This window comes from Lithobates pipiens, unplaced genomic scaffold (genome assembly GCF_037356315.1).
Source record: "Lithobates pipiens isolate NorthernLeopardFrog02 unplaced genomic scaffold, aLitPip1_a1.2 Scaffold_13, whole genome shotgun sequence".
NCBI classification, from domain to species: domain Eukaryota; kingdom Metazoa; phylum Chordata; class Amphibia; order Anura; family Ranidae; genus Lithobates; species Lithobates pipiens.
The window spans coordinates 364,927,658-364,952,276 of NW_027507718.1; the positions used below are offsets into that span (position 1 = coordinate 364,927,658).

The 24,619-nt window shown below is 45.2% G+C and overlaps 1 protein-coding gene across 2 annotated transcripts in view; it reads right to left on the reverse strand.

Moving 5' to 3' along the window:
• Positions 1-506: 506 nt before the first annotated feature.
• AADAT (aminoadipate aminotransferase) overlaps positions 507-24,619 on the reverse strand; it is a 170,503-nt gene continuing 146,390 nt past the window's right edge. For both annotated transcript variants that reach the window (XM_077477205.1, XM_077477206.1), the window contains exon 14: positions 507-773. In XM_077477205.1, the coding sequence (XP_077333331.1) occupies positions 729-773 (45 nt within the window). In that variant the 3' untranslated portion in view covers positions 507-728. The remainder of the gene's footprint in view (positions 774-24,619) is intronic.

The window sequence follows — 24,619 nt, forward strand, 5'->3', positions numbered from 1 at the left end:
AAATGCAAAGTTTCTTGAACAGTTATAGTTCACCTCTTTTCAGAATGTTTTTGTACTGCTGCAAAGTTGTGTAATGTTAATGTTAAACGTTTTTTATTCTGCAGTTTGAGTTTAACACTCAGTTTTTTCATGATTACTTTTAAATAAACGAAAAAATTGAACATTACGTTTTTTTGTGATTTTATCCGATTAATCGATTAATCGAAAAAATAATCGGCCGATTAATCGATTATGAAAAGAATCTTTAGTTGCAGCCTTAGTTCATTTTACAAATGCTAAAACCTTGGTGTCCACCTTGTGGTCCTTTGATACTTATTGTAAGCAGCATGAGAACGGTCCCTAGATTCTGCTTCTGTATCATAAAATCTGTTCCATAAGGAGAACCTAGGAAGCTGTTGCCCCACTGTACTGAGTCCTGTGCAAATTACAAACCGCACTGAACCAAGATAACAGCACAGAGAGAACCTGAACGTAGGTCTGTGGAGAAAAATGTACATTAGAATGGCTTTTGCATGTTAAAAGGTTTTGTTTCTTTCTTTTTGAAGGGCTATTTAATGCCTACACTCTTTCCATTTATTGTTATTATGTTTTATAGCAAAACTTGTACTATGAAATATCAAATGTGGGGACAATGATTTTAAGGGGGTGTAAAAAGCACCAATATTGGAACACTGATTTGTAAAAGAAGTATTATGTAATTTGTCCCTAGTTTATGTCTCCAGCAGCATTCATTTTCTTTCTGCAATGATAAGTGATGACAGTCTTTGAAGTCCCTGGGAAAAAAAAAAATTTAAAAATCAATTATACATCAAACACAATTTATAATAATATCCAATTTAGTGTTCCCCACATTTTGTGTACTATGAACTCGACTTACCCCTACCTAGCCCCAATCAGTATCAGTTCTATTTTTAAAATTCTAAAACATTTGGTTATGGAGAAATCAGTTTTTTGGTAAGCATGTGTTGGTTCATTAAGCCCTATGTGGTGTATTTTATTCTTTACAACCAAGAAGCTATACTACTTACTTCGGTCTGCAGAGAGCACTAAATACGTTACCAAAAATGTTATATATTGTAGCTTACCAAAACATTAGATTTGGTGGATGCATTTCTTTTCTTTTCTTGGCTTTTCCCCTGTTTTCACCTGGTGATCTGGCCAGTAACACACCTCCTGTATTAGAGTGCCTCCTCTCTGGATGAAGGAGCACAGAGACACCTTTGGGCAACAGCATTGTTAACCAGTTGCCGCAGTTATACTGTGGCAGGTTGGCTCGGCTGCGCGAATCACTGTATAGGTATATCGCTCGCTCCTGCGGGCAGGGGGCACTTGCGTGCCCACCCCCAACTCCCGGGCACGAGTGACATACTGGTACGGTGATTCGTGCAGCCGAGCCAACCTGCCATTTATCAGATTTGGCACACACACCATACACCTCTCTTACTAGAATAGTGTTTGAGCAGATCAATATCTTTGATCAGATCTATACTAGTGTCCCCAATAGTACAGTGTTCCCAAAAATGCGGCGTTAGCAGGATCAGGCCAGACACCTGCCAGCACCTGCGCTTAGACCCTCCGCCCAGCCCAGCCTACCCCACCCAAGTGCAGTATCAATAGATCACTGTCACAAAACAGCATACAAAACTGCAGCATTAGAGTCACGCCTGATCCCCGCTAGCACTAACAGTTAACTTTTTTGCAGTGATTCAAGCAGTCGCCAACAACCAGGTGCTCTTTTACTTGTGAGTCACACTAGCTGTACCTACACATTTAGTTGCCAAAATGTCCAAACAGAGGTACACTAGTGAAGAGTCCTACACGATGCTGAGCATGACAGATGAGAGCGAAGGGGAAGACTCACGGTCAGATTCAGGCTCAGTAAACAAACTTGTAGAAAGCAGCGGCACCCTGACAGATAGCTCTAACGATGGAGTAGTGGTCCCTGCTAAGGTCAGGCATACCCGACCCTGTTCTTCTGTTGCTGAGGTGCAACAACTGCATGGTTCTCATATGGAGCAGAGAGCCAGTACTAGTGGTGCTCAACCTTCTGATAAACTGGCAAGCACCAGCAGCCTAGTTCGCCCTGGTCGTAGACAAACCAGCACTGCGGTAACACTTGGTGACGTGGCGAGTCCTATAAATACAGTTCATGCTGGTGAGGTGCCTAGCACAAGTAATGCCCCGCAGCCACGATTAATTCAAAGACAGGCCTGTAGAGCCCATAGTGCCCTTCCTGATGCGTTTGCAAATCCTGATTGCCAACCCACCACTTCTGCAGTGCCGTACTTCCCCCACTCACTGGCCAACCCAGAATTCAGGTGGAAACAGTGGATTTTAGTACCCCTGACTTTTACAAGCTGTTTTTCACGGAAGATCTGTACAGATCTATTGTGGATCAAAGCAATTTATATGCTGGTCAATTTATTGGTTCCCAAATTTAAGACCTTCCTGGGCCTATCCCTCCTCATGTGCATTACTAAAAAGAGTGAGTTGCAATCATATTGGTCAACTGACCCAATTCACCATATGCCCGTATTTTCTGCTTCCAGGACTAGATACGAGCAAATCTTGCGATTCATGCACCTCAATGACAATGAACTCCTCGGGGTGACCCTGAATATGATCGACTCCAGAAAATGTGGCCCCCTCATAAACCACTTCAATCAACAATTTGCAGCCTTCTTAATTTCCGATCAAGTTGTCTGCGTTGATGAGTTCCTGATTAAGTTGTCTGGCTGCCTAGCTTTCAAACAGTTATTCCGGAGCAAGCATGTCAGATACGGGGTCAAGATGTTTAAGCTCTGTGACAGGGACACAGGCTATACATATAGTTTTCTGGTTTACGTGGGAAAAGATAGCAGTGTGGAGCCCCATGACTGTCCAGACTACATAGGGAGCAGCAGTAAGATTGTTTGGGACTTGGTGTCACCCTTATTCGGAAAGGGGTACCACTTGTATGTGGACAATTATCACACAAGCGTGCCACTTTTTAGTCACCATTTTGATTCTTGCTTGAGGTGTAATAAATTGCTTGCAGTGAAGTGGAGGGACACACGGAATGTGTCTGTTCTGTCCTCCATTCACGCAGACACTAAAATTCCAGGAATAGATCATCACAGCCTACCTTTCCAGACGGTGCTGTGGCCCAACTTCCCAATCCAAATGCAGTGAGTCGGCTGCATGATAGGCATTTTCCAGATGTCCTCCCTGGTACCCCTACCAAATGATCCCCCCAAAGAAGATGTTATGTCTGTAGAAAACGCGGTTATAGGCGTGACACGTACTATTAATGTCCCTCCTGTCCTGACCAACCTGGTCTCTGCATCAGTGACTGTTTCTGTTGCTACAACACACTAGTGGAGTATTAGAATGGGGTACAGCATGGCACAGTCCTAGGGCACACTTTCACACAGGGTCTTGAAAGATGTTAGATGGCATAGCATTTTGAGGGACTCTAAGCTGGAACCTTTTTAGTTACAATAAAAGTGTAAAAAACAAAACAAAAAACCCATATAAAATAAATAAAGCCAAAAATAGTTTTATTGTTCTTCTCTCTCTATTGTTGTTCTGCTCCGTTTTACTGTATTTTATGCTTAACTGTAATGTTTTAATGTTACGGTGTATTATCGTGTTTGCTTTGCAGGTATGTCATTCTACTGTTATACTGTACTGTTACTGTGTTTTATTGTTAACCATTACAGTATTTGCTTTGCAGGTACCTCATTCAGCTGCAGCATGGGTTTATTTATTTTGACAGCAACAGGGTTTGCTCTCACGATATGTAAAACCGTGACTCCAGCGTTGGAGGAGGAGATTTCACCACTACAGTTAAGAAAAGAGAATATATGCCGAAGCATAGGGACAGGGGTGGACATTAGAGGCGGATTGCACCTATGCTTTGGCATATATTTTTATTTACTTTAATTGGCAGAGTTTTCTGCATCCACATCGATCAATGTGAATGGAGGAATCTGTCCTCTTTTTTGCTCAGCCCATGGGCTGAACAAAAAGAAAGAATGATGCATGTATACCTGTCATTAGAAGTGGGTGGATGCAGGGTGGTATTCTAATGGTGGCATACCACCGATCGATGTGAATGGAGGAATCTGTTAGGTTCTCTTTTTTCATTTAACCCACAGCCTGCATGAAAAAAAGAACATTACAATATATGCCCAACAAGGACCAGCCACATACTGGTATGTTGCTGAACTTTGAGTGGCTTTACCAGAATGATGCCTGCAGGTTTAGGTATCATCTTGGTATCGTTTTTTCATATAGAAGCAATCCTAGCGGCTAATTAGCCAATCCGTCCTCCATGTTTTTCTCAGGCTCTCCTGTCACACCGGGGGAACCTGAGAATGCAGATGATTGTTCCATCAGCTGACCATAGAACTGATCGGAGACTAGAACGGTTACAATCATCTTTATGGCCCGAGAAACCGGAAACTACAAGCATTTCATGACTTTGGTTTCGCCGGATATAAACAGCGCCATTGGGAAATTGGAAAAGCATCTTATCACATTGATCTTGGTGTGGTTATATGCTTTAAGGACTGAGGAGAGATCTAGAAACGAATAGACCCCAATTTTTTTTAAAAAAAGAGTACCTGTCACTACATATTGCTATCATGGGGATATTTACATTCCCTATGATAACAATAAAAAAATTATAAAAAAATGAAAGGCACATTGCAAAAATAAAATGAAAAATTAATAATGAAAAAAATTATAAATTAAAGCATCCCTGTCCTTATACAGTAATCAGTGCATTTTTATAGCACTGATCGTTGTATAAATGTCATTGGTCCCAAAAATGTGTCAAAAGTGCAATATTGCAGTCCCAATAAAAAACGCAGATCACCGCCATTACTAGTAAAAAAAATAATAATAAAAATACCATAAATCTATTCCCTATTTTGTAGATGCTATAACCAATCAATATACGCTCATTGCGTATTTTTTTTTTTTTTGCCAGACATATGTAGAAGAATTACATATTGGCCTAAACTGAGGAAACAACTATTTTTTTTTTGTTTTTTAAATTTGGGATATTTAGTATAGCAAAAAGTAAAAGATAGTATGTTTTTTTTTTCAAAATTGTCACTCTTCTTTTGTTTATAGCACAAAAAAATAAAACTGCAGAGGTGATCAAATACCACCAAAAGAAAGCTTTATTTGTGAGAAAAAAGGATGTTAATTTTGTTTGGGTGCGCAATTGTCAGTTAAAGCGACACAGTGCCGTATCGCAAAAAATGGTCTGGTCATTGAGCAGCCAAATCTTCTGGGGCTGAAATGGTTAAAAAAAACTTTACCCAAAAAATTGAGTTTGAAAAATCGCTGTGCAAATACTTTGTGAAAAAAAAATTGCAACACCCACCATTTTAATCTGTAGGGCCTTTGCTTTAAAAAAAAAAAAATATATATATATATATATATATATATATATATATATATATATATATATATATATATATATATATATATATAATGTTTTGGGGTTCAAAGTAATTTTCTAGCAAAAAAAAAAAAAAACATTTCCTTGACAGACTCCATGGCAGTCTACGTGTGGGTTGACCCCGCCTCCTCTCCAATGCTATAGGACATGATTCATATAAATTAACACTCACCACTCCACACGGTGTTCCTTTTTTGTCCTCCTCCATATTGCTGTTCGTTTTGGATTTCGGATTGCTCCTTTTGCATACCTGTGTGGTGCAAGCTCAGTACCCAGCCATGGGCGGGCAAGTAGCTTTGAGGCTTGACGGTCCCCTGTATGAAGGTGGTTGCCTCGGTATGCCCCGGATGAACGATCAAGATTACTACGGCTGGCAAGGTCTGCAGCGTTTTTTCTTTTTCTCCATGGCAGTCATATATTTGTATGTGTTTGTGGCTTTTCCCTGGCATCCTGTCTGTTCCCCCTGTATGGCGGCTGGAACGCTTTGCGTTCCAGCTTGCCGCATTGTCTTCCGTGTTCGGGCTGGCTTGACGGGCCGTGCGTGCGCAGTAGCCTCTTTCGATACAGAGGCGTGGTTTGCACGTGTGCGGGCTTCGGCTGAGTGGATAGAGGCCACACAGGCACAGTATGGCCATTCCTCCACGGCGCAGGTGCGAGGTGGAGGAGTGGTGACGTCATGGGCGGGGATTTTAAAATCAGACTGCTGCTTCAGTCTCACTGGTAGGGATGAGCTTCGTGTTCGAGTCGAACGTACGTTCGACTCGAACATTGGCTGTTCGTCCGTTCGGCGAAATCCGAACATTTTGGTTCGTTCGCGTCAAATTCGCGTGCAATGGCGCAGTGCATTGCTGGCTCATGATTGGCCAAGCATGCACTGTGACCCCGCATGCTTGGCCAATCGCAGCGCCAGCAGTGAGGAGAGCCATGATTGGCCACAGGCAGGATGCCTGTGGCTAATCATAGCTCAGGCTGTGTAGTGCACGCCCCACACTATATAAGGCCGCCATCGCGGCGGCCTCGTGTAGTGTGTTGGCGTCTGAAGCAGTGGGTGTTCTGCGTACCTTCAACACAGTACACACCAATCGTTTTAGGCCGATTTTCTATCTTGCTGTTGTGTAGTGGTTATTGTCTGTGTGCCCTGACCGCAGTATACACCGCTATATTCACCTCACCTATATAGCTAGTGATCTATCTTTTATAATAGAGCTTGCAGTCAGTAGTGTTAGGAGATAGTGCGTGCTGAGTTAGAGTAGGATTTTGCAATATCAATCAATTGGATCGCTCTGCAAATGCTGTCTCATGTACCCCTTAAATGGACAAAGCCTACTTGATCTTTATGCGCAGCCACTGCGCCCATCAAGCGCAGCCACTGTGCCTATCAAGCGCAGCCACTGTGCCCATCAAACGCAAGTACTGTGCTCATTAAACGCAGCTACTGGTGCCACTAGCGGCTGGTGCTCAAAATTTTTGGGGAGGCGCAAACAAACTGAAAAAAGAAAACCAATTGCGGCCATTGTGCCATCAAACTAAGCCACTGTGCCCATCAAGCCCAACCACTGTGTCTATCAAACGCAGCCACTGTGCCCATCAAGCGTAGCCCCTGTGCCCAGCAAGTTCAGCCACTGTGCCCATCAAATGCAACCACTGTGCCTATCAACCACAGCCACTGTGCCCATCAATTGCCACCACCGTGCCCATCAAATGCAACCACTGTGTCTATCAAACGCAGCCACTGTGCTCATCAAGCGCAGCCACTGTGCCCATCAAATGCAACCACTGTGCCCATCAAACGCCGCCACTGTGCCCATCAAATGCAGCCACTGTGCCCATCAAATGCAGCCACTGTGCCATCAAACGCAAGCCACTGTGCCCATCAAATGCTGCCATTATGCCCATGAAACGCAGACACTGTGCCCATCAAAGGCAGCTACTGTGCCCATCAAGAGCAGCCATTGTGCCAACTACCATACCTATCAATTGCTGCCAGTATGCCCATCAATTTCTGCCAGTGTACCCATCAATTGCCGCTCCTGTGCCCCATCAAATGCTGCCAGTGTGCCCATCATTTGCCGCTGCAACTGTGCCCCATCAAATGCTGGCAGTGTGTATCACCCCGGCACTTGCCTGTCTCGCAGCGGGTCAGTGACGGTGTCCTGCGTGCTCCTTGATGTCTTCTTCCGTCCTCTCTATCAGGCGTCCAATCACAGCGTCTGATGTTTCAGCCAATCAGGTGACAGATAACAGACCCGAGCACCTGATTGGCTGAGAGGTGGTTCAGTGTTAGCAAAGTGAATTCCTTTGCTTTGCTAACAAACAATTGAGTGAGCAGCAAACGCACAGCATTGCACCCGCTGTTCACCTTTTTGGGTGCCTATTAGAGTCTACGGCTCTAATCAGGTGCTTCCAAAAAAAAAAAAAACATCACTGTAATTCAGGTGCCCAGTGCCAGAAAAGGGGCCAGACACCTGAATAGGGGGTGTCAGCGGGGACTATAAATAGATTCATGCAAGGCATGAATCTATCTATGGTGATAGAGCGGTGACAGAAGAGAGGGGGCAGCGCTCCTGCGCCCTTTACGGACGCACTGCCACTGTATGTTATACTTTTCATTTAAAGCCCCTCTCAGAGATAAAATCCACACCCCTGCCTGTTGTAGCCACTTCCTATTGGATGGTAAAAAAAGGTGGACGTCAGCAGAGAGGATTGGAGGAGACTGGTGGTCCCCTGGGTCGGTGGTACTCCTAACAGTGGGGATGTGGGATCTAGTTTGGGGATTTACGTGGGTATATCTGGCTTCACACAGTAAGGGGGAAAAGGCCTAATGGAAAAAGATAGTGGGTATTTAAGTCAAATAATGAAGAGGTAGAGAAAACATTTTGGGAGCCCAATGGATCCAGCAAATTATGCATTCTAATTATTTTCCTATTGCATTCTTCTTTCTTTTCTCCAGTACCACTACATTAAACTCCCACTTAAATTAATATTTTATTGCTTCATAGACAGAACAAATGTCATTTGTAATTATATGGCAGAGGTTGCAGTGTGGTGGCACCAGCACCAGTGCCTAAGGCCCAATTTTTCTGCCCCTGTTTAACAGGGGCGTTTAAGTACAATTTTTGATGCAATGCTTTGCAGCAGGGCTAATTCCTGCAATAAAACTAGAGTATATGGCAGAGGTTGCAGTGTGGTGGCACCAGCAGCAGTGCCTAAGGCCAAATTTTTCTGCCCCTGTTTAACAGGGACATGTAATTACAATTCTTGATATAATATTTCACAGGAGGGCCCCTTCCTGTGCCCACCCAGAGTAACGGTGAGGACCACAACCACCAAAGGTCAATTTTTCTACCACTGTTCAACAATGGCATGTAATTACAATTCTTGATATAATCGTTCACAGCAGGGCGCTCCAGCGCCCACCAAGAGTCACTTTGAGGGCTTACAATGTTGTGGCAAAACCAACACCTTGTTCCGCCATTTCTGCAGAGCATATAGGGCAGGCCCCTACTTTCAAACATCCAATTTACAAACATCTCCTACTTGCAAACGGAAGGAGACAACAGCAAGTGAGATGAAAAAAGATGGACGACAAAACAAATTATACAGGGGTGATAACCCTTCCCTATGTTTTCCAAAAAGCTTTAAAATAGTTTTTTTGACTGGAGCTACACTTTAAAAATGTACCAGTTGAAAATTACAAACAGATTCAACTTAACACAACAAACCTACACAGTTCCTGTCTTGTTTGCACCGCCTGTATACTGCTGTTCTGAGTATATAGGGCCTGGGGGCCACACGCATTTCCTTTTTTTAATATGGGTACAGGGTTCCCCTTAATATGCGTACAAGACCCAAATAGGCTGGTAATGGGCAGGGAGGGCTACCCATGGCATTTTTCTCAATGATTTTCAACCATATTGCAGGAACCAGATATAACATTAAAACCGCAAGCAGTTTTAAATGGTGTTATTTCCGTTTAATGGCATTTTGTGCAGGGACTGTTCTAAACACGGGAAAGACGTGGCACTTCACAGGCATACTACAGACACCCCCCAGGCACGATATTTAAAAGGAATATTTCACTTTTTTTTTTCACTTTAATCGTCATTAAAATCAGTGCTCCCGCCAAAACGGCCGTTTTTAAAACTTTTTTTTGCATTGACCCATGTCCCCTGGGGCAGGAGTCAGGTCCCCAAACCCGTGTTAGGACAGTATCTTGCATTTTAGCCGTTAAAATTAGCACTTTTCATTTCGAACGTTCGAGTCCCATAGACTTCAATGGGGTTCTAACGTTCGTTCGAATTTGGGGTCCGTTCGAAAGTTCTGGTGCGAACCGAACCGGGGGGTGTTCGGCTCATCCCTACTCACTGGGGTTTGCCAGTGCATTGGAAGCAGCAAGTCTGTCCCTCCAGCCCCAGTCTGCAAAGGTGAGCGTCCTTATCTTGGTTTTTTCTTTGCATAGATTATATAAATAGATGCAGTGAGTGCATGTTGGAGTGCATATATTAACCACTTGCCGACCGCCGCACGACGATGTACGTCGACAGAATGGCACGGGCAGGCATAAGGGCTTACATGTACGTCCTTGCCTGCCCGCCGGTCGGGGGCCCGATCGGGCCCCCGCCCAGTGCCTGCGGCGGTCGGTATTCGTTCGGGAGCGATCCCGGACGAGGGGACGGCCATTCATTCATGGCCACCCCCTCGCGATCGCTCCCGACGAATGAAAATGTCCCGTGACATCACTTCCTCTCCTGTAATGTAAACACAGGAGAGGAAGTGATGTATTCTCTCCTCCGTGTCGGTATTTTTCGTTCCGGCACCGAGGAGAGAGCATCGGTGAGTTGCACAAGCACTACACTACACAGCAGAACATGCAAGGCACACTCACACCCCCCCCCTTTACCCCCCGATCACCCCCCAATTACCCCTGCCCCCCCAGTCACAGTGACACCAATTGCTTTTTTTTTTTTGCATTGGTGTCATTTGTGATTGTAATAACTGTTAGGGCAGTTAGGGTTAGCCCCCTTTAGTTCTAATGTGCCCCCCTAACCCCCCCAATAAAGGTTTAACCCCGTGATCACCCCCCGTCGCCAGTGTCACTAAGGCTGGGTTCACATTGCAGTGGTTTATGAGAACGAATGTGATTCGCACCGCACTGCAGTGCAAATCACATCCGATCTCTGTGCGATTCGAGTTCAGCCATACAGATAGTATGGCTGAATTCGTGTCGCACCCGCCGCAAATTCGCACGGGACCCTTTTTTTGGCCCGCAGCAGAATCGGATCGCATGGGTGTTCACACCATGCGATCCGAGTTTGCAGATCGCACTGCGATATGCGAACTGATCTGGGGGTGTCATTAACATTTCACTGACACTCCCAGCAGTTCGCATAGGGCAGTGTGAACTGCCGCCGGAAGGCATGCGATGCGGGAACCCGCCGCGGATTCATGGCGTTCCCGCATCACTCCAGTGTGAACCCAGCCTAATAAGCGATAGTTTTTCTGATCGCTGTATTAGTGTCACAGGTGACGCTAGTTAGGCAGGTAGGTATTTAGGTTCGCCGCAGCTTTTTATAGCGCCGGGGACCCCCATATACTACCGCATAAAGCCCCCTGATTGCCCCCTAGTTAACCCTTTCACCAGTGAGCACCATATAACTGTTACAGGTGACGCTGGTTGGTTAGTTATTTTTTTATAGTTTCAGGGCACCCGCCATTTATTACCTAATAAAGGTTTAACCCCCTGATCACCCGGCGGGTGTCATTTGTGACTGTAATAACTGTTAGGGCAGTTAGGGTTAGCCCCCTTTAGTTCTAAGGTACCCCCTAACCCCCCCAATAAAGGTTTAACCCCGTGATCACCCCCCGTCGCCAGTGTCACTAAGGCTGGGTTCACATTGCAGCGGTTTATGAGAACGGATGTGATTCGCACCGCACTGCAGTGCAAATCACATCCGATCTCTGTGCGATTCGAGTTCAGCCATACAGATAGTATGGCTGAATTCGTGTCGCACCCGCCGCACCCGCCGCAAACTCGCACGGGGACCCTTTTTTTGGTCCGCAGCAGAATCGGATCGCATGGGTGTTCACACCATGCGATCCGAGTTTGCAGATCGCACTGCGATATGCGAACTGATCTGGGGGTGTCATTAACATTTCACTGACACTCCCAGCAGTTCGCATAGGGCAGTGTGAACTGCCGCCGGGAGGCATGTGATGCGGGAACCCGCCGCGGATTCGTGGCGTTCCCGCATCGCTCCAGTGTGAACCCAGCCTAATAAGCGATCGTTTTTCTGATCACTGTATTAGTGTCACAGGTGACGCTAGTTAGGCAGGTAGGTATTTAGGTTCGCCGCAGCTTTTTATAGCGCCAGGGACCCCCATATACTACCGCATAAAGCCCCCTGATTGCCCCCTAGTTAACCCTTTCACCAGTGATCACCATATAACTGTTACAGGTGACGCTGGTTGGTTAGTTATTTTTTTTATAGTTTCAGGGCACCCGCCATTTATTACCTAGTCTCACTAGTGTACCCCTAAATTTAGGGGTGTCTACTTTCCAAAATGGGGTCATTTGGGGGGGGTTTGTGCCATCTTGGCATTTTATGGCCTTCAAAACTGTAACGCCCTTAGAAAGCCTGAAGGCGGTGCTTGGTTTTCGGGGCCCCGTACGCGGCTAGGCTCCCAAAAAGTCCCACATATGTGGTATCCCCGTACTCAGGAGAAGCAGCAGAATTTATTTTGGGGTGTCATTTCACATATGCCCATGGCATGCGTGAGCAATATATCATTTAGTGACAACTTTGTGAAAAAAAAAAAAAAGTTTGTAATTTTCCCGCAACTTGTGGCAAAATATAAAATATTCCATGGACTCAACATGCCTCTCAGCAAATAGCTTGGGTTGTCTACTTTCTAAAATGGGGTCATTTGTGGGGGTTTTGTGCCATCTTGGCATTTTATGGCCTTCAAAACTGTAATAGGTAGTGAGGAGTGAAGTCAAATATTTACGCCCTTAGAAAACCTGAAGGCGGTTCTTGGTTTTCGGGGCCCCGTACGTGGCTAGGCTCCCAAAAAGTCCCACATATGTGGTATTCCCGTACTCAGGAGAAGCAGCAGAATTTATTTTGGGGTGTCATTTCACATATGCCCATAGCATGTGTGAGCAATATATCATTTAGTGACAACTTAGTAAAAAAAAAATAAAAAAAAATTAAAGTTTGTAATTTTCCCGCAACTTGTGGCAAAATATAAAATATTCCATGGACTCAAAATGCCTCTCAGCAAATAGCTTGGGGTGTCTACTTTCTAAAATGGGGTCATTTGTGGGGGTTTTGTGCCATCTTGGCATTTTATGGCCTTCAAAACTGTAATAGGTAGTGAGAAGTGAAATCAAAAATTTACGCCCTTAGAAAGCCTGAAGGCGGTGCTTGGTTTTCGGGGCCCCGTACGCGGCTAGGCTCCCAAAAAGTCCCACATATGTGGTATCCCCGTACTCAGGAGAAGCAGCAGAATTTATTTTGGGGTGTCATTTCACATATGCCCATAGCATGTGTGAGCAATATATCATTTAGTGACAACTTTGTGTAAAAAAAAAAAAAAAAAAAATTATTTTTTGTCATTATTCAATCGCTTGAGGCAAAAAAATAAAATATTCAATGGGCTCAACATGCCACTTATCAATTTCCTTAGGGTGTCTACTTTCCAAAATGGGGTCATTTGGGGGGGTTTTGTACTGCCCTGCCATTTTAGCACCTCAAGAAATGAGATAGGCAGTCGTAAACTAAAAGCTGCGTAAATTCCAGAAAACGTACCTTAGTTTGTAGATGTGACAACTTTTGCGCAAACCAATAAATATACAATTATTGACTTTTTTTTTACCAAAGACATGTGGCTGAATACATTTTGGCCTAAATGTATGACTAAAATTGAGTTTATTGGATTTTTCTAATAACAAAAAGTAGAAAATATTTTTTTTCAAAATTTGCGGTCTTTTTACGTTTATATCGCAAAAAATAAAAAATCGCAGAGGCAATCAAATATCATCAAAAGAAAGCTCTATTTGTGGGAAGAAAAGGACGCAAATTTTGTTTGGGTACAACATTGCATGACCGCGCAATTACCAGTTAAAGCAGCGCAGTGCCAAATTGTAAAAAGACCTCTGGTCATTTACCAGCAAAATGGTCCGGTCTGAAGGTGGTTAAAAAACAAAACAAAAAAAAAAACTTTAATAACGAGGGAAAACTAGTAATTTTGTCAAAAAAAAAAAATATATATATACTTGTATTCATGGCTCCAGTATGTTTTGCTTAGGACCTCATCTTCTTTTGCAGACTATCATTTATTGTGATGCTCTTTGTCCAAAAATTATGGACAAATCCCCGCCTTTAAGTGGCCAGCCCTTACGCACTAGGTATGTGCTGATGAGGCGAGGGGTTGTGATACAGTCGCATTTGTTTGTGTTTTTTGATGCCCCTTTTTCCCTTCTCCCTATCTGTTTTGTGCTAGCCCTTTCAGGTTGGATCTGCAGGATAAAGACCTTGCCAGGCCACAACGCCATTCGTCTAGATCCACACGGGAATCGCCGCGTGGATCTCACCACCAGAGGAGAAGTTCACATTCCTCCTCCAGACACCGCTCCCACCGTCATGAAAGTCGTTCTGATCGCAGAGCCTGCTGGGGATGTGGGACTCGATGTTATGCCCAGGCAGTTGGGGAAAAGGAATCAGAAAGCCAGCGTATGGAATCTCTGGTGAAACGTGTGGTGAAACAGTCTCTGAGAGACATTGACACTTCTCACATGCTGAGTCAATCCACCTCCTTGTCTGGCCCTCAGGCTGATGAGGCCCGTGATGATCCGGGTACTTCCCAGCCCTACACAGCATCTAATGCGTCCTCGGAAGAGGAGTTCCTAGGTGAAGAGGATGTTGGGGGCTTCGACTTTGCTATAGTCTCCCCATTGATCAAAGCAGTTAAGGAGGCCCTTAAGTGGGAAGACTCATCTACCCCTCCAACCAAACAGAAGAAATTTTTCAAACAGCTGGGGAAGGAACGTCCAAGCTTTCCTTTTCTTACCGAGCTGAAGGATATTTTTGAGGAAGAGTGGAGTAAAGTGGACAGAAAGTCCTCTATGACTAATAAAACTTCCAGGTTGTATCCCTTCAAAATGGAAGACGTAAAACACTTAGAAAATGCCCCTCTGGTGGATGCGGCTTTGATGCGCTTGGCCAAACACGTTACCCTCCCATTGGAGGATTCAGTGTCCTTTAAGGATGGTCTGGAGAGGAAGATTGACCAGGATCTTAAGAGGATTTATGGTCTGGCTGGGGTGGCCTGTAAACCAGCTCTAGCACTAGCGGCTATGTCTAAGGCCATGGAAGCTTGGACCGAAAATGTGGACTCCTTCCTTAAGGGTGTTTCCGAGGCGCTGGCTAAAAGTTTAGCAGCAGCAGAACTGAAACTGGCGGCAGTCTTTCTGAGGGAGGCGTCCATTGATCTAATCCGTCTGTTGGCACACGTGATGCTGTCGTCAGTTACGGCTAAGCGGGTCTTGTGGTTACGTCCCTGGCTTGCTGACCCAGTTTCTAAGCAGGCGTGGTGTAAAATCCCCTTTGAGGGCTCTATGCTATTTGGTAATAAGCTTGACGACGCCATTACACGTGCTACGGGTGGCAAGTCGGGTTTCCTTCCCCAGGACAGAAGATTGTTGGGTCGGAAGAGACCACAGTATAAAAAATTCAGCCCAGAACGGCCAAGGGACGCACGCTCCTACAAACCTGGACGGGACTTCAGGAGGAATTGGTACAGAGGACAAGCTTCCTTTCGTAAGCCCAGTAAAAACCAGTCATCCAGTGGTCGTGAGCAGGCCAAGTCCTTCTGAGATTAAACCCGCTCAGGCGGGTCGGGTGGGGGCTCGACTATCCCTCTTTCGGCACGTCTGGGTGGCCTCGATCTCAGATTACTGGGTAGTCAGGACGTTCTCGTCGGGCCACAGATGGACCTTCTCCAGCTCCCCTCCTCCCAGGTTCGTGTCTGCCCTGCTCCCTCGCTCGGAAGAACAAAATCAAGTACTGTTTTCCTATGTGGATCTGTTGAAGGCTCAAGGGGCAGTAATTCAGGTACCAAAGGAAGAGTGGTTTCAGGGAGTCTATTCCCCTCTTTTCTTGGTTCAAAAGAAAAGCGTCTCTTGGCACCCAGTGATAGATCTCACTTATCTAAACAAATTTATAGAGTATGGGAAATTCAAGATGGAAACTCTTTCGACTATTCAACAAGCCATACAGCCAGGGGACTGGATGATTTCGATCGACCTGAAGGACGCCTATTTCCATGTCCCAGTAGAAAAAGATTTTCAAAAATTCCTAAGATTTCACATTGGTCAAGACCATCTCCAGTTTATTTGCCTCCCCTTTGGGTTGACGACCTCTCCCCGAATTTTCTCGAAGGTTCTCCTGGCCGTAGTGGCTCTTATCAGATTAAAGGGTATTTGACTGTACCATTACCTGGACGACCTGCTGGTTCTGTCCCAAGGCAGAGAACAGTTGCTGGAACATTGGGAGCAGGTGATTTCTACTCTAGAGCCGGTCCAGAGGCTAATATACCTAGAAGCCCAATTCGACACTCTGCAGAATACTATCTCTCTCCCGGACGAAAAAATTCCAACAATGCGAAAAAGAGTCTCTTGGGCCCTACAAACTCAGCACCTAAAAGCTTCTCAGTGTCTCAAAATCATAGGTACGATGGTCTCAACGGGTCCGATGGTAAAGTGGGCTTTGTGGAGACTTCGCCCCTTCCAGACAGGTTTTCTTAAGCAGTGGAAGTCAGGAGACAAAAATCAAAGTATTCGTATAACCACAACCATGAGAGAGAGCCTCTTTTGGTGGCTACAGTGCAAGAACCTGCTGAACTGTCATTCCATCATCCCCATCTCCTGGGTCACGGTCACGACTGACGCCAGTGGGACAGGTTGGGGGGCTCTCTACGGATCAAATCTTGCGCAGGGCAAGTGGGATGCCTGTCTCCCTGTACCGGGTTCGAATGTCCTGGAACTTCGGGCAGCCTGGTGTGCTCTCCAGCACTTCTCTCACCTTCTGAAGGGGAATTTGGTGTTACTAAGGATGAACAACACCACGGCAGTTTCCTACGTGAAAAGGCAGGGGGGTACTCGGAGCTCTACTCTTCTACGGGAGGTCGAACCCATCCTATCATGGGCACAGAAAAACCGGATGAACATCTCACCGGTCTTTGCGCCAGGAGTTCAGAACTCTCAGGCGGATTTTCTGTCCCGGTCTCAGCTGGACAACGAGTGGTCTCTTCATGCTCAAACCTTCAAGTGGATCCTGTCATTGGGGGGTCAGTCCAGAGGTGGATCTGTTTGCCTCTCCCTGCAATTTCAAGATGGAGAAATTCTACACGCGATGTCGTTGCAGTCAGGCCTGCGGGACGGACGCTCTGACGGACCAGTGGAGGTTCAGGAGGGCGTATGCCTTCCCTCCACTTCCCGTGATCCTCAGATTCCTTCAGAGGCTCCGAGTGGAAGCAGTAGAGGTCGTGACAGTAGCTCCCTATTGGCCCAACAGACCTTGGTTTCCCCTCCTGGTCCAACTCAGTGTTTGAGATCCCTTACCTCTTCCTCTCAAGCCAGACCTTCTTTTTCAGGGTGCAGTTCTGCACCCTTGTCCGGCAGTTCTGAGAGTGAGGGTCTGGTTCTTGAGAGGAAGAGGCTGGAATCCATTGGGTGTGCATTGGGTGTAATTTCCACCCTTATGAGTGCAAGGAGATCATGTATGAACAAAGTGTATGGCAGAATCTGGGACAGATTCGTTGAGTTTTGCTCTTTCTCGAATAGATCTGTTGAACATCCAGGAGTACAGGACATTCTCGGCTTCTTGCAGACTGGCCTCGATCTTCCTTTGTCGATAAGCTCCCTCAGAGTGCAAGTGTCGGCTCTTTCGGCCTTCTCAGTTACATCTTGGGCAGTGCATCCATTGATTCGTCAGTTCTTCCGGGGAGCCTCAAGACTCAAACCCCAAAGAAAGCCTAGATTTCCCAAGTGGGATCTTCCTCTGATCCTGGACTCAATCTCAGGTCTGAGTACGACGGGGCCATCCCCGCTTTCTATTAAGGACTTTTCAGCAAAAGTTGTTTTCTTAGTTGGAGTCACTTCAGCCAAATGGGTTTCGGAAATCGGATCCTTGGGCTTCGAAAAACCTTTTTTGACCTTCTTTCCGGAACGGGTAGTCTTCATTCCCATGTTGGGGTCTAATCCAAAGGTTACCTCGGTGTTTCATCAAAACCAAAAAATTGTCTTGCCTACCTTTAGGTCACCAGGTTCTAATGATGTTCATCTTCTGGATGTTGGAGAAGCCTTGAAGGAATATCTTCTTATCACTTCCCCCTTCAGAAGCTCGGATCATCTCTTTATCTTACCTTCAGGTAGCAACAAGGGGAAGAAAGCTTCAACCAGGACACTGGCCACCTGGATTGTAAGAACTATACAACAGGCATATAGGGCGAAGGGCTTGGCTCCTCCGGAGGCGGTGATGGCTCACTCTACCAGGGGAATGGCAGACTCATGGGCAGCGGCTTGGCATGTGGCTCCTGACACTATCTGCAAGGAAGCTTCCTGGTCTTCTATTAATACATTCATGTCGCATTACTGTATTGAGCCTGCTTCTTTATCCTCTGTAAATTTTGGTTTAAAGATCTTATCGGCTGATAAATCAAATTAAATGTTTTCTGTTTAAGCATACCCACCCGTGTGGTCGGCTAGTTATTTCCCACACGTAGGCTGCCATGGAGTCTGTCAGGGAAAAAGAAAAATTTATTGTCAAATACTTACCGTAATTTTCCTTTCCTGATGGACTCCATGGCAGACGGAGTTCCCACCCATGAGTCATATCAGTAGGCTAGTTACGGAACACTGTGTGGAGTGGGGAGTGTTCATTTATATGAATGGGGTCCTATAGCATTGGAGAGGAGGTGGGTCAACCCACACGTAGGCTGCCATGGAGTCCATCAGGAAAGGAAAATTACGGTAAGGATTTGACAATAAAATTTTCCTTTTTTTCCACATAAACAAAGTGTCAGAAAGGACTTGGTGGTTCAAGTGGTTAGAAGAGTGGGTGATGTGTGGCATATGCTTCTAATGTTCTAATGGCATAAAATACCAGGAAAGTTCACCCCCCCCCCCATGACCCATTTTTGGAAAGCAGATACCCCAAGATATTTCCTGATAGGCATGTTGAGTCGATGGAAGTTGTCACTAAATGATATATTGCTCAAACATGCCATGGGTATATGTGAAATTACACCCCAAAATGAATTCCGCTGCTTCTCCTGAGTACAGGGATAACACATGTGTGAGACTTTTTGGGAGCCTAGCTGCATAAAGGATCCCCGCCTTCAGGCTTTCTAAGGGTGTAAAATGGTGAGTTTACTCCTCACTACCTATAACAGTCTTGGAGGCCCTGAAATGTCAAGATAGCACAAAACCCCCACAAATTACCCCATTTTGGAAAGTAGACACCCCAAGGTATTTGCTAAGAGGCATGTTGAGTATTTTGCAGCTCTCATTTTGTTTTTGAAATTGAAGAAAGAAAAAGGACATTTTTCTTTCTTTTTTCAAAACTTTGTGACAAAAAGTGAGATCTGCAAAATACTTAACATGCCTATCAGCAAATAGCTTGGGATGTCTACTTTTCAAAATGGGTTCATTTGGGGGGGTTGTGCTATCTTGGCTATTCATGGCCTCCGAAACTAATAGGGAGTACATTTTCTTTGCCATTTTTCAATCACTTGTGACACTTGTGGGCATCACCTTTTTCTGGAAATTAAGGTCAGCATGCAGGCAGTTTCTTTAGGCTACTTTCACACTGGGGTGTTGGCGGTAGCAGCACTTTACCGTCGTTTTTGCAGCACTTTTCGGCTGAAAAAGGGTGAAATGCGCCCGCAATGCTCTTTGGCAGCGCTGCCCATTGCTTTCTATGGGCAGGGGAGCTGTTAGAGCGGTGCATACACCGCACCTACAGCGCCTCAAAGATGCAGCTTGCAGGACTTTTTGGCTTCCTGCCAGCGCACCGCTCCAGTGTGAAAACACTCTGGCTTTCACACTGGAGTGAGAGGAGAGGCTCTTTACAAGCGATATTTATAGCACTATAGTGCCTGTAAAGCTCCTCAGTGTGAAAATAGCCGTAAAATCTGGCAGGTTGCCAGCTTTATTTAGAAGAGGTTTGCAAAGTCATGAAAACAAACAAAAGACAGTAATGTAAATCCTTGCCGTCCTAAACTAAACAGTAGACTCCTCTATATACGGTGTGGTTCTGGTCCCCGTCACCCACAAAGCATGGTAAAGCAAACATTCTTTTTAAATGCAAACAAAGCTGTCGCTCAGATTCCCTTCTGTGTCTCAGGCCAGATCTCTGCTGTGCTCTCTTTCTGCTCATTTAACCACTTGCCGACCGCCGCACGACGATATACGTCGACAGAATGGCACGGGCAGGCATATGGGCGTACCCGATCGCCCCCCCCCCCCCCCGGTGCCAGCGGCGGTCGGTATCCGCTCAGGAGCGATCCGGGATGAGGGGGCGGCCATTCGTTCATGGCCACCCCCTCGCGATTGCTCCTGACGAATGGAAGTGAGGCGTGACATCACTTCCTCTCCTGTAATGTAAACGCAGGCAGAGGAAGTGATGTAATCTCTCCTCCGTGTCTGTATTTTTCGTTCCGGCACCGAGGAGAGAGGATCGGTGAGTTGCACCAACACGACACTACACAGTAGAACATGCCAGGCACACTCTCACCCCCCGATCACCCTCCCAATCACCCCTGCCCCCCCAGTCACAGTGACACCAATTGCATTTTTTTTTTTTTGCATTGGTGTCATTTGTGACTGTAATAACTGTTACGGCAGTTAGGGTTAGCCCCCTTTAGTTCTAAGGTACCCCCCTAACCCCCCCAATAAAGGTTTAACCCCGTGATCACCCCCCGTCGCCAGTGTCACTAAGGCTGGGTTCACATTGCAGCGGTTTATGAGAACGGATGTGATTCGCACCGCACTGCAGTGCAAATCACATCCGATCTCTGTGTGATTCGAGTTCAGCCATACAGATAGTATGGCTGAATTTGCGTCGCACCCGCCGCACCCCGCCGCAAATTCGCACGGGACCCTTTTTTTGGTCCGCAGCAGAATCGGATCGCATGGGTGTTCACACCATGCGATCCGAGTTTGCAGATCGCACTGCGATATGCGAACTGATCTGGGGGTGTCATTAACATTTCACTGACACTCCCAGCAGTTCGCATAGGGCAGTGTGAACTGCCACCGGGAGGCATGCGATGCGGGAACCCGCCGCGGATTTGTGGCGTTCCTGCATCGCTCCAGTGTGAACCCAGCCTAATAAGCGATCATTTTTCTGATCGCTGTATTAGTGTCACAGGTGACGCTAGTTGGGCAGGTAGGTATTTAGGTTCGCCGCAGCTTTTTATAGCGCCAGGGACCCCCATATACTACCGCATAAAGCCCCCTGATTGCCCCCTAGTTAACCCTTTCACCAGTGATCACCATATAACTGTTACAGGTGACGCTGGTTGGTTAGTTATTTTTTTATAGTTTCAGGGCACCCGCCATTTATTACCTAATAAAGGTTTAACCCCCTGATCACCCGGCGGGTGATAAAAGTTTGAGGGTCAGATAAGGTCTGTGTCGCCCCAGGCAGCGTCAGGTTAGTGCCAGTAACACCCACGCACAAAGCATACACCTCCCTTAGTAATATAGTATCTGATCAGATCTATATTAGCGTCGCCAGCAGTTTAGGTTTCCCAAAACGCATTGTTAGCGGGATCAGCCCAGATACCTGCTAGCACCTGCGTTTAGCCCCTCCGCCAAGCCCAGACCAGCCCACCCAAGTGCAGTATCGATCGATCACTGTCACTTACAAAACACAACACACATAACTGCAGCGTTTGCAGAGTCAGGCCTGATCCCTGCGATCGCTAACAGTTTTTCTTGTAGCGTTTTGATACAGTCGCTGACAGCCTAGGTGCTTTTTTACCTGCGAGTCTCACTAGTGTACCCCTAAATTTAGGGGTGTCTACTTTCCAAATTGGGGTAATTTGGGGGGGGGGGGGGTTTGTGCCATCTTGGCATTTTATGGCCTTCAAAACTGTAATAGGTAGTGAGGAGTGAAGTCAAAAATTTACGCCCTTAGAAAGCCTGAAGGGGGTGCTTGGTTTTCGGGGCCCCGTACGCGGCTAGGCTCCCAAAAAGTCCCACATATGTGGTATCCCCGTACTCAGGAGAAGCAGCAGAACTTATTTTGGGGTGTCATTTCACATATGCCCATAGCATGTGTGAGCAATATATCATTTAGTGACAACTTTGTGAAAAAAAAAAAAAAAGTTTGTAATTTTCCCGCAACTTGTGCCAAATATAAAATATTCCATGGACTCAACATGCCTCTCAGCAAATAGCTTGGGGTGTCTACTTTCTAAAATGGGGTCATTTGTGGGGGTTTTGTGCCATCTTGGCATTTTATGGCCTTCAAAACTGTAATAGGTAGTGAGGAGTGAAGTCAAAAATTTACGCCCTTAGAAAACCTGAAGGCAGTTCTTGGCTTTCGGGGCCCCGTACGCGGCTAGGCTCCCAAAAAATCCCACACATGTGGTATCCCCGTACTCAGGAGAAGCAGCAACATTTATTTTGGGGTGTCATTTCACATATGCCCATGGCATGCGTGAGCAATATATCATTTAGTGACAACTTTGTGAAAAAAAAATAAAAAAAAAAGTTTGTACTTTTCCCGCAACTTGTGGCAAAATATAAAATATTCCATGGACTCAACATGCCTCTCAGCAAATAGCTTGGGGTGTCTACTTTCTAAAATGGGGTCATTTGTGGGGGTTTTGTGCCATCTTGGCATTTTATGGCCTTCAAAACTGTGATAGGTAGTGAGGAGTGAAATTACAAATGTATGCCCTTAGAAATCCTGAAGGCGGTGCTTGGCTTTCGGGGCCCCGTACGCGGCTAGGCTTCCAAAAAGTCGACCACATGTGGTATCCCCATACTCAGGAGAAGCAGCAGAATGTATTTTGGGGTACAATTCCACATATAACCATGGCATGTGTGAGCAATATATCATTTATTGACAACTTTGTGTAAAAAAAAATATAATAATTTTTTTTTGTCATTATTCAATCGCTTGAGGCAAAAAAATAAAATATTCAATGGGCTCAACATGCCTCTTATCAATTTCCTTAGGGTATCTACTTTCCAAAATGGGGTCATTTGGGGGGGGTTTGTACTGCCCTGCCATTTTAGCACCTCAAGAAATGAGATAGGCAGTCATAAACTAAAAGCTGCGTAAATTCCAGAAAACGTACCTTAGTTTGTAGATGTGACAACTTTTGCGCAAACCAATAAATATACAGTTATTGACTTTTTTTTTACCAAAGACATGTGGCTGAATACATTTTGGCCTAAATGTATGACTAAAATTGAGTTTATTGGATTTTTCTAATAACAAAAAGTAGAAAATATCTTTTTTTTTCAAAATTTGCGGTCTTTTTACGTTTATATCGCAAAAAATAAAAATCGCAGAGTCAGTCAAATACCTTTAAAAGAAAGCTCTATTTGTGGGAAAAAAAGGACGCAAATTTTGTTTGGGTACAACATTGCATGACCGCGCAATTACCAGTTAAAGCAGCGCAGTGCCAAATTGTAAAAAGACCTCTGGTCATTGACCAGCAAAATGGTCCGGTCTGAAAGTGGTTAAAGTCCACCTGAGCGTGGACTCAAGTGGACCACAAGCCTGCCACAGAGGCTGGAAAAACCCGGGCCGGATTCCAGTTCAGTCTCTTACAACAGAACGCATTCAAGGTGAAATATACCTACTATCCATTACCTCACCTCGCATAGTGTCACAATAGGCAGCCATAAACTAAAAGCTGCGTAAATTCCCGAAAATTTACCCTAGTTTGTAGACACTATAACTTTTGCGCAAACCAATAAATATATGCTTATTGAATTTTTTTTACCCAAGACATGTGGCTGAATACATTTTGGCCTAAATGTATGACTAAAATTGAGTTTATTGGATTTTTGTTTATAATAAAAAGTAGAAAATTATTATTTTTTTCCTAAATTTTTGGTCTTTTTTTTGTTTATATAGCAAAAAATAAAAATCCCAGAGGTGATCAAATACCACCAAAAAAAGCTCTATTTTTTGGGAAAAAAAGGATGTACATTTTGTTTGGGTACAGTATTGCATGACCACGCAATTACCAGTTAAAGCAGCGCAGTGTCAAATTGTAAAAAGTGCTCTAGGGGGTAACTCTTTCCAGGACTGAAGTGATTAACCAGGGGGGAGGGGAGTGCCAGATATACTAGCAGATTTATATACACTAACAAATTGAAGCCAAACTCCAGCTCACAATGCAATTACACAAGCAGTTACATAGTTAGTAAGGTTGAATAAAGACACCAGTCCATCCAGTTCAACCTGAGTGTGTGTCTACAATTGTCCCTATCCCTGTACATTGCACACTCACATCAGTTCCTACCCTCAAAGAGCCCACAATCCAAGGTCCCCATTCATATACTAGGGCCAATTTTGTACAGAAGCCAATTAACCTACCTGAATGTCTTTGGAGTGTGGGAGGAAACTGGAGTACCCGGAGGAAGCCCACGCAGGCACAGGGAGAACATGCAAACTCCAGGCAGGTAGTGTCGTGGTTGGGATTTGAACCAGCGACCCTTTTTACTGCTAGGTGAGAGTGCTAACCACTACACCACTGTGCCGTCCAGTTACAGCAACAGATTTGTTCCTTCTGGGATAAAGGTTTTACATAAATGAATAAAAGCTGGTAATTTTAGGCACCCCTACCAGTGGTAAATAGTCCGTCTCAACACTCTAACTGCTACATTTGCAGCTTTTCCTGTTGAAAAATAGACTTATTGGCAGAATCACCAGGTGAAAATAAAGGAAAGAAAGCATAATGAATGAAACTAATACAGTCATCACATCTAAGAATTGGTAATCTGTAATATAATAAATGTTTGCTTTTGAGGTTAATACCGCTTTAACTTAAAACATGCAATTTACTTATGTCTGTCCTGCTGATAGAGTTCTCTTCACTTCCTATCAGGTAAACAAGTTTTCCCTGGGACATTAA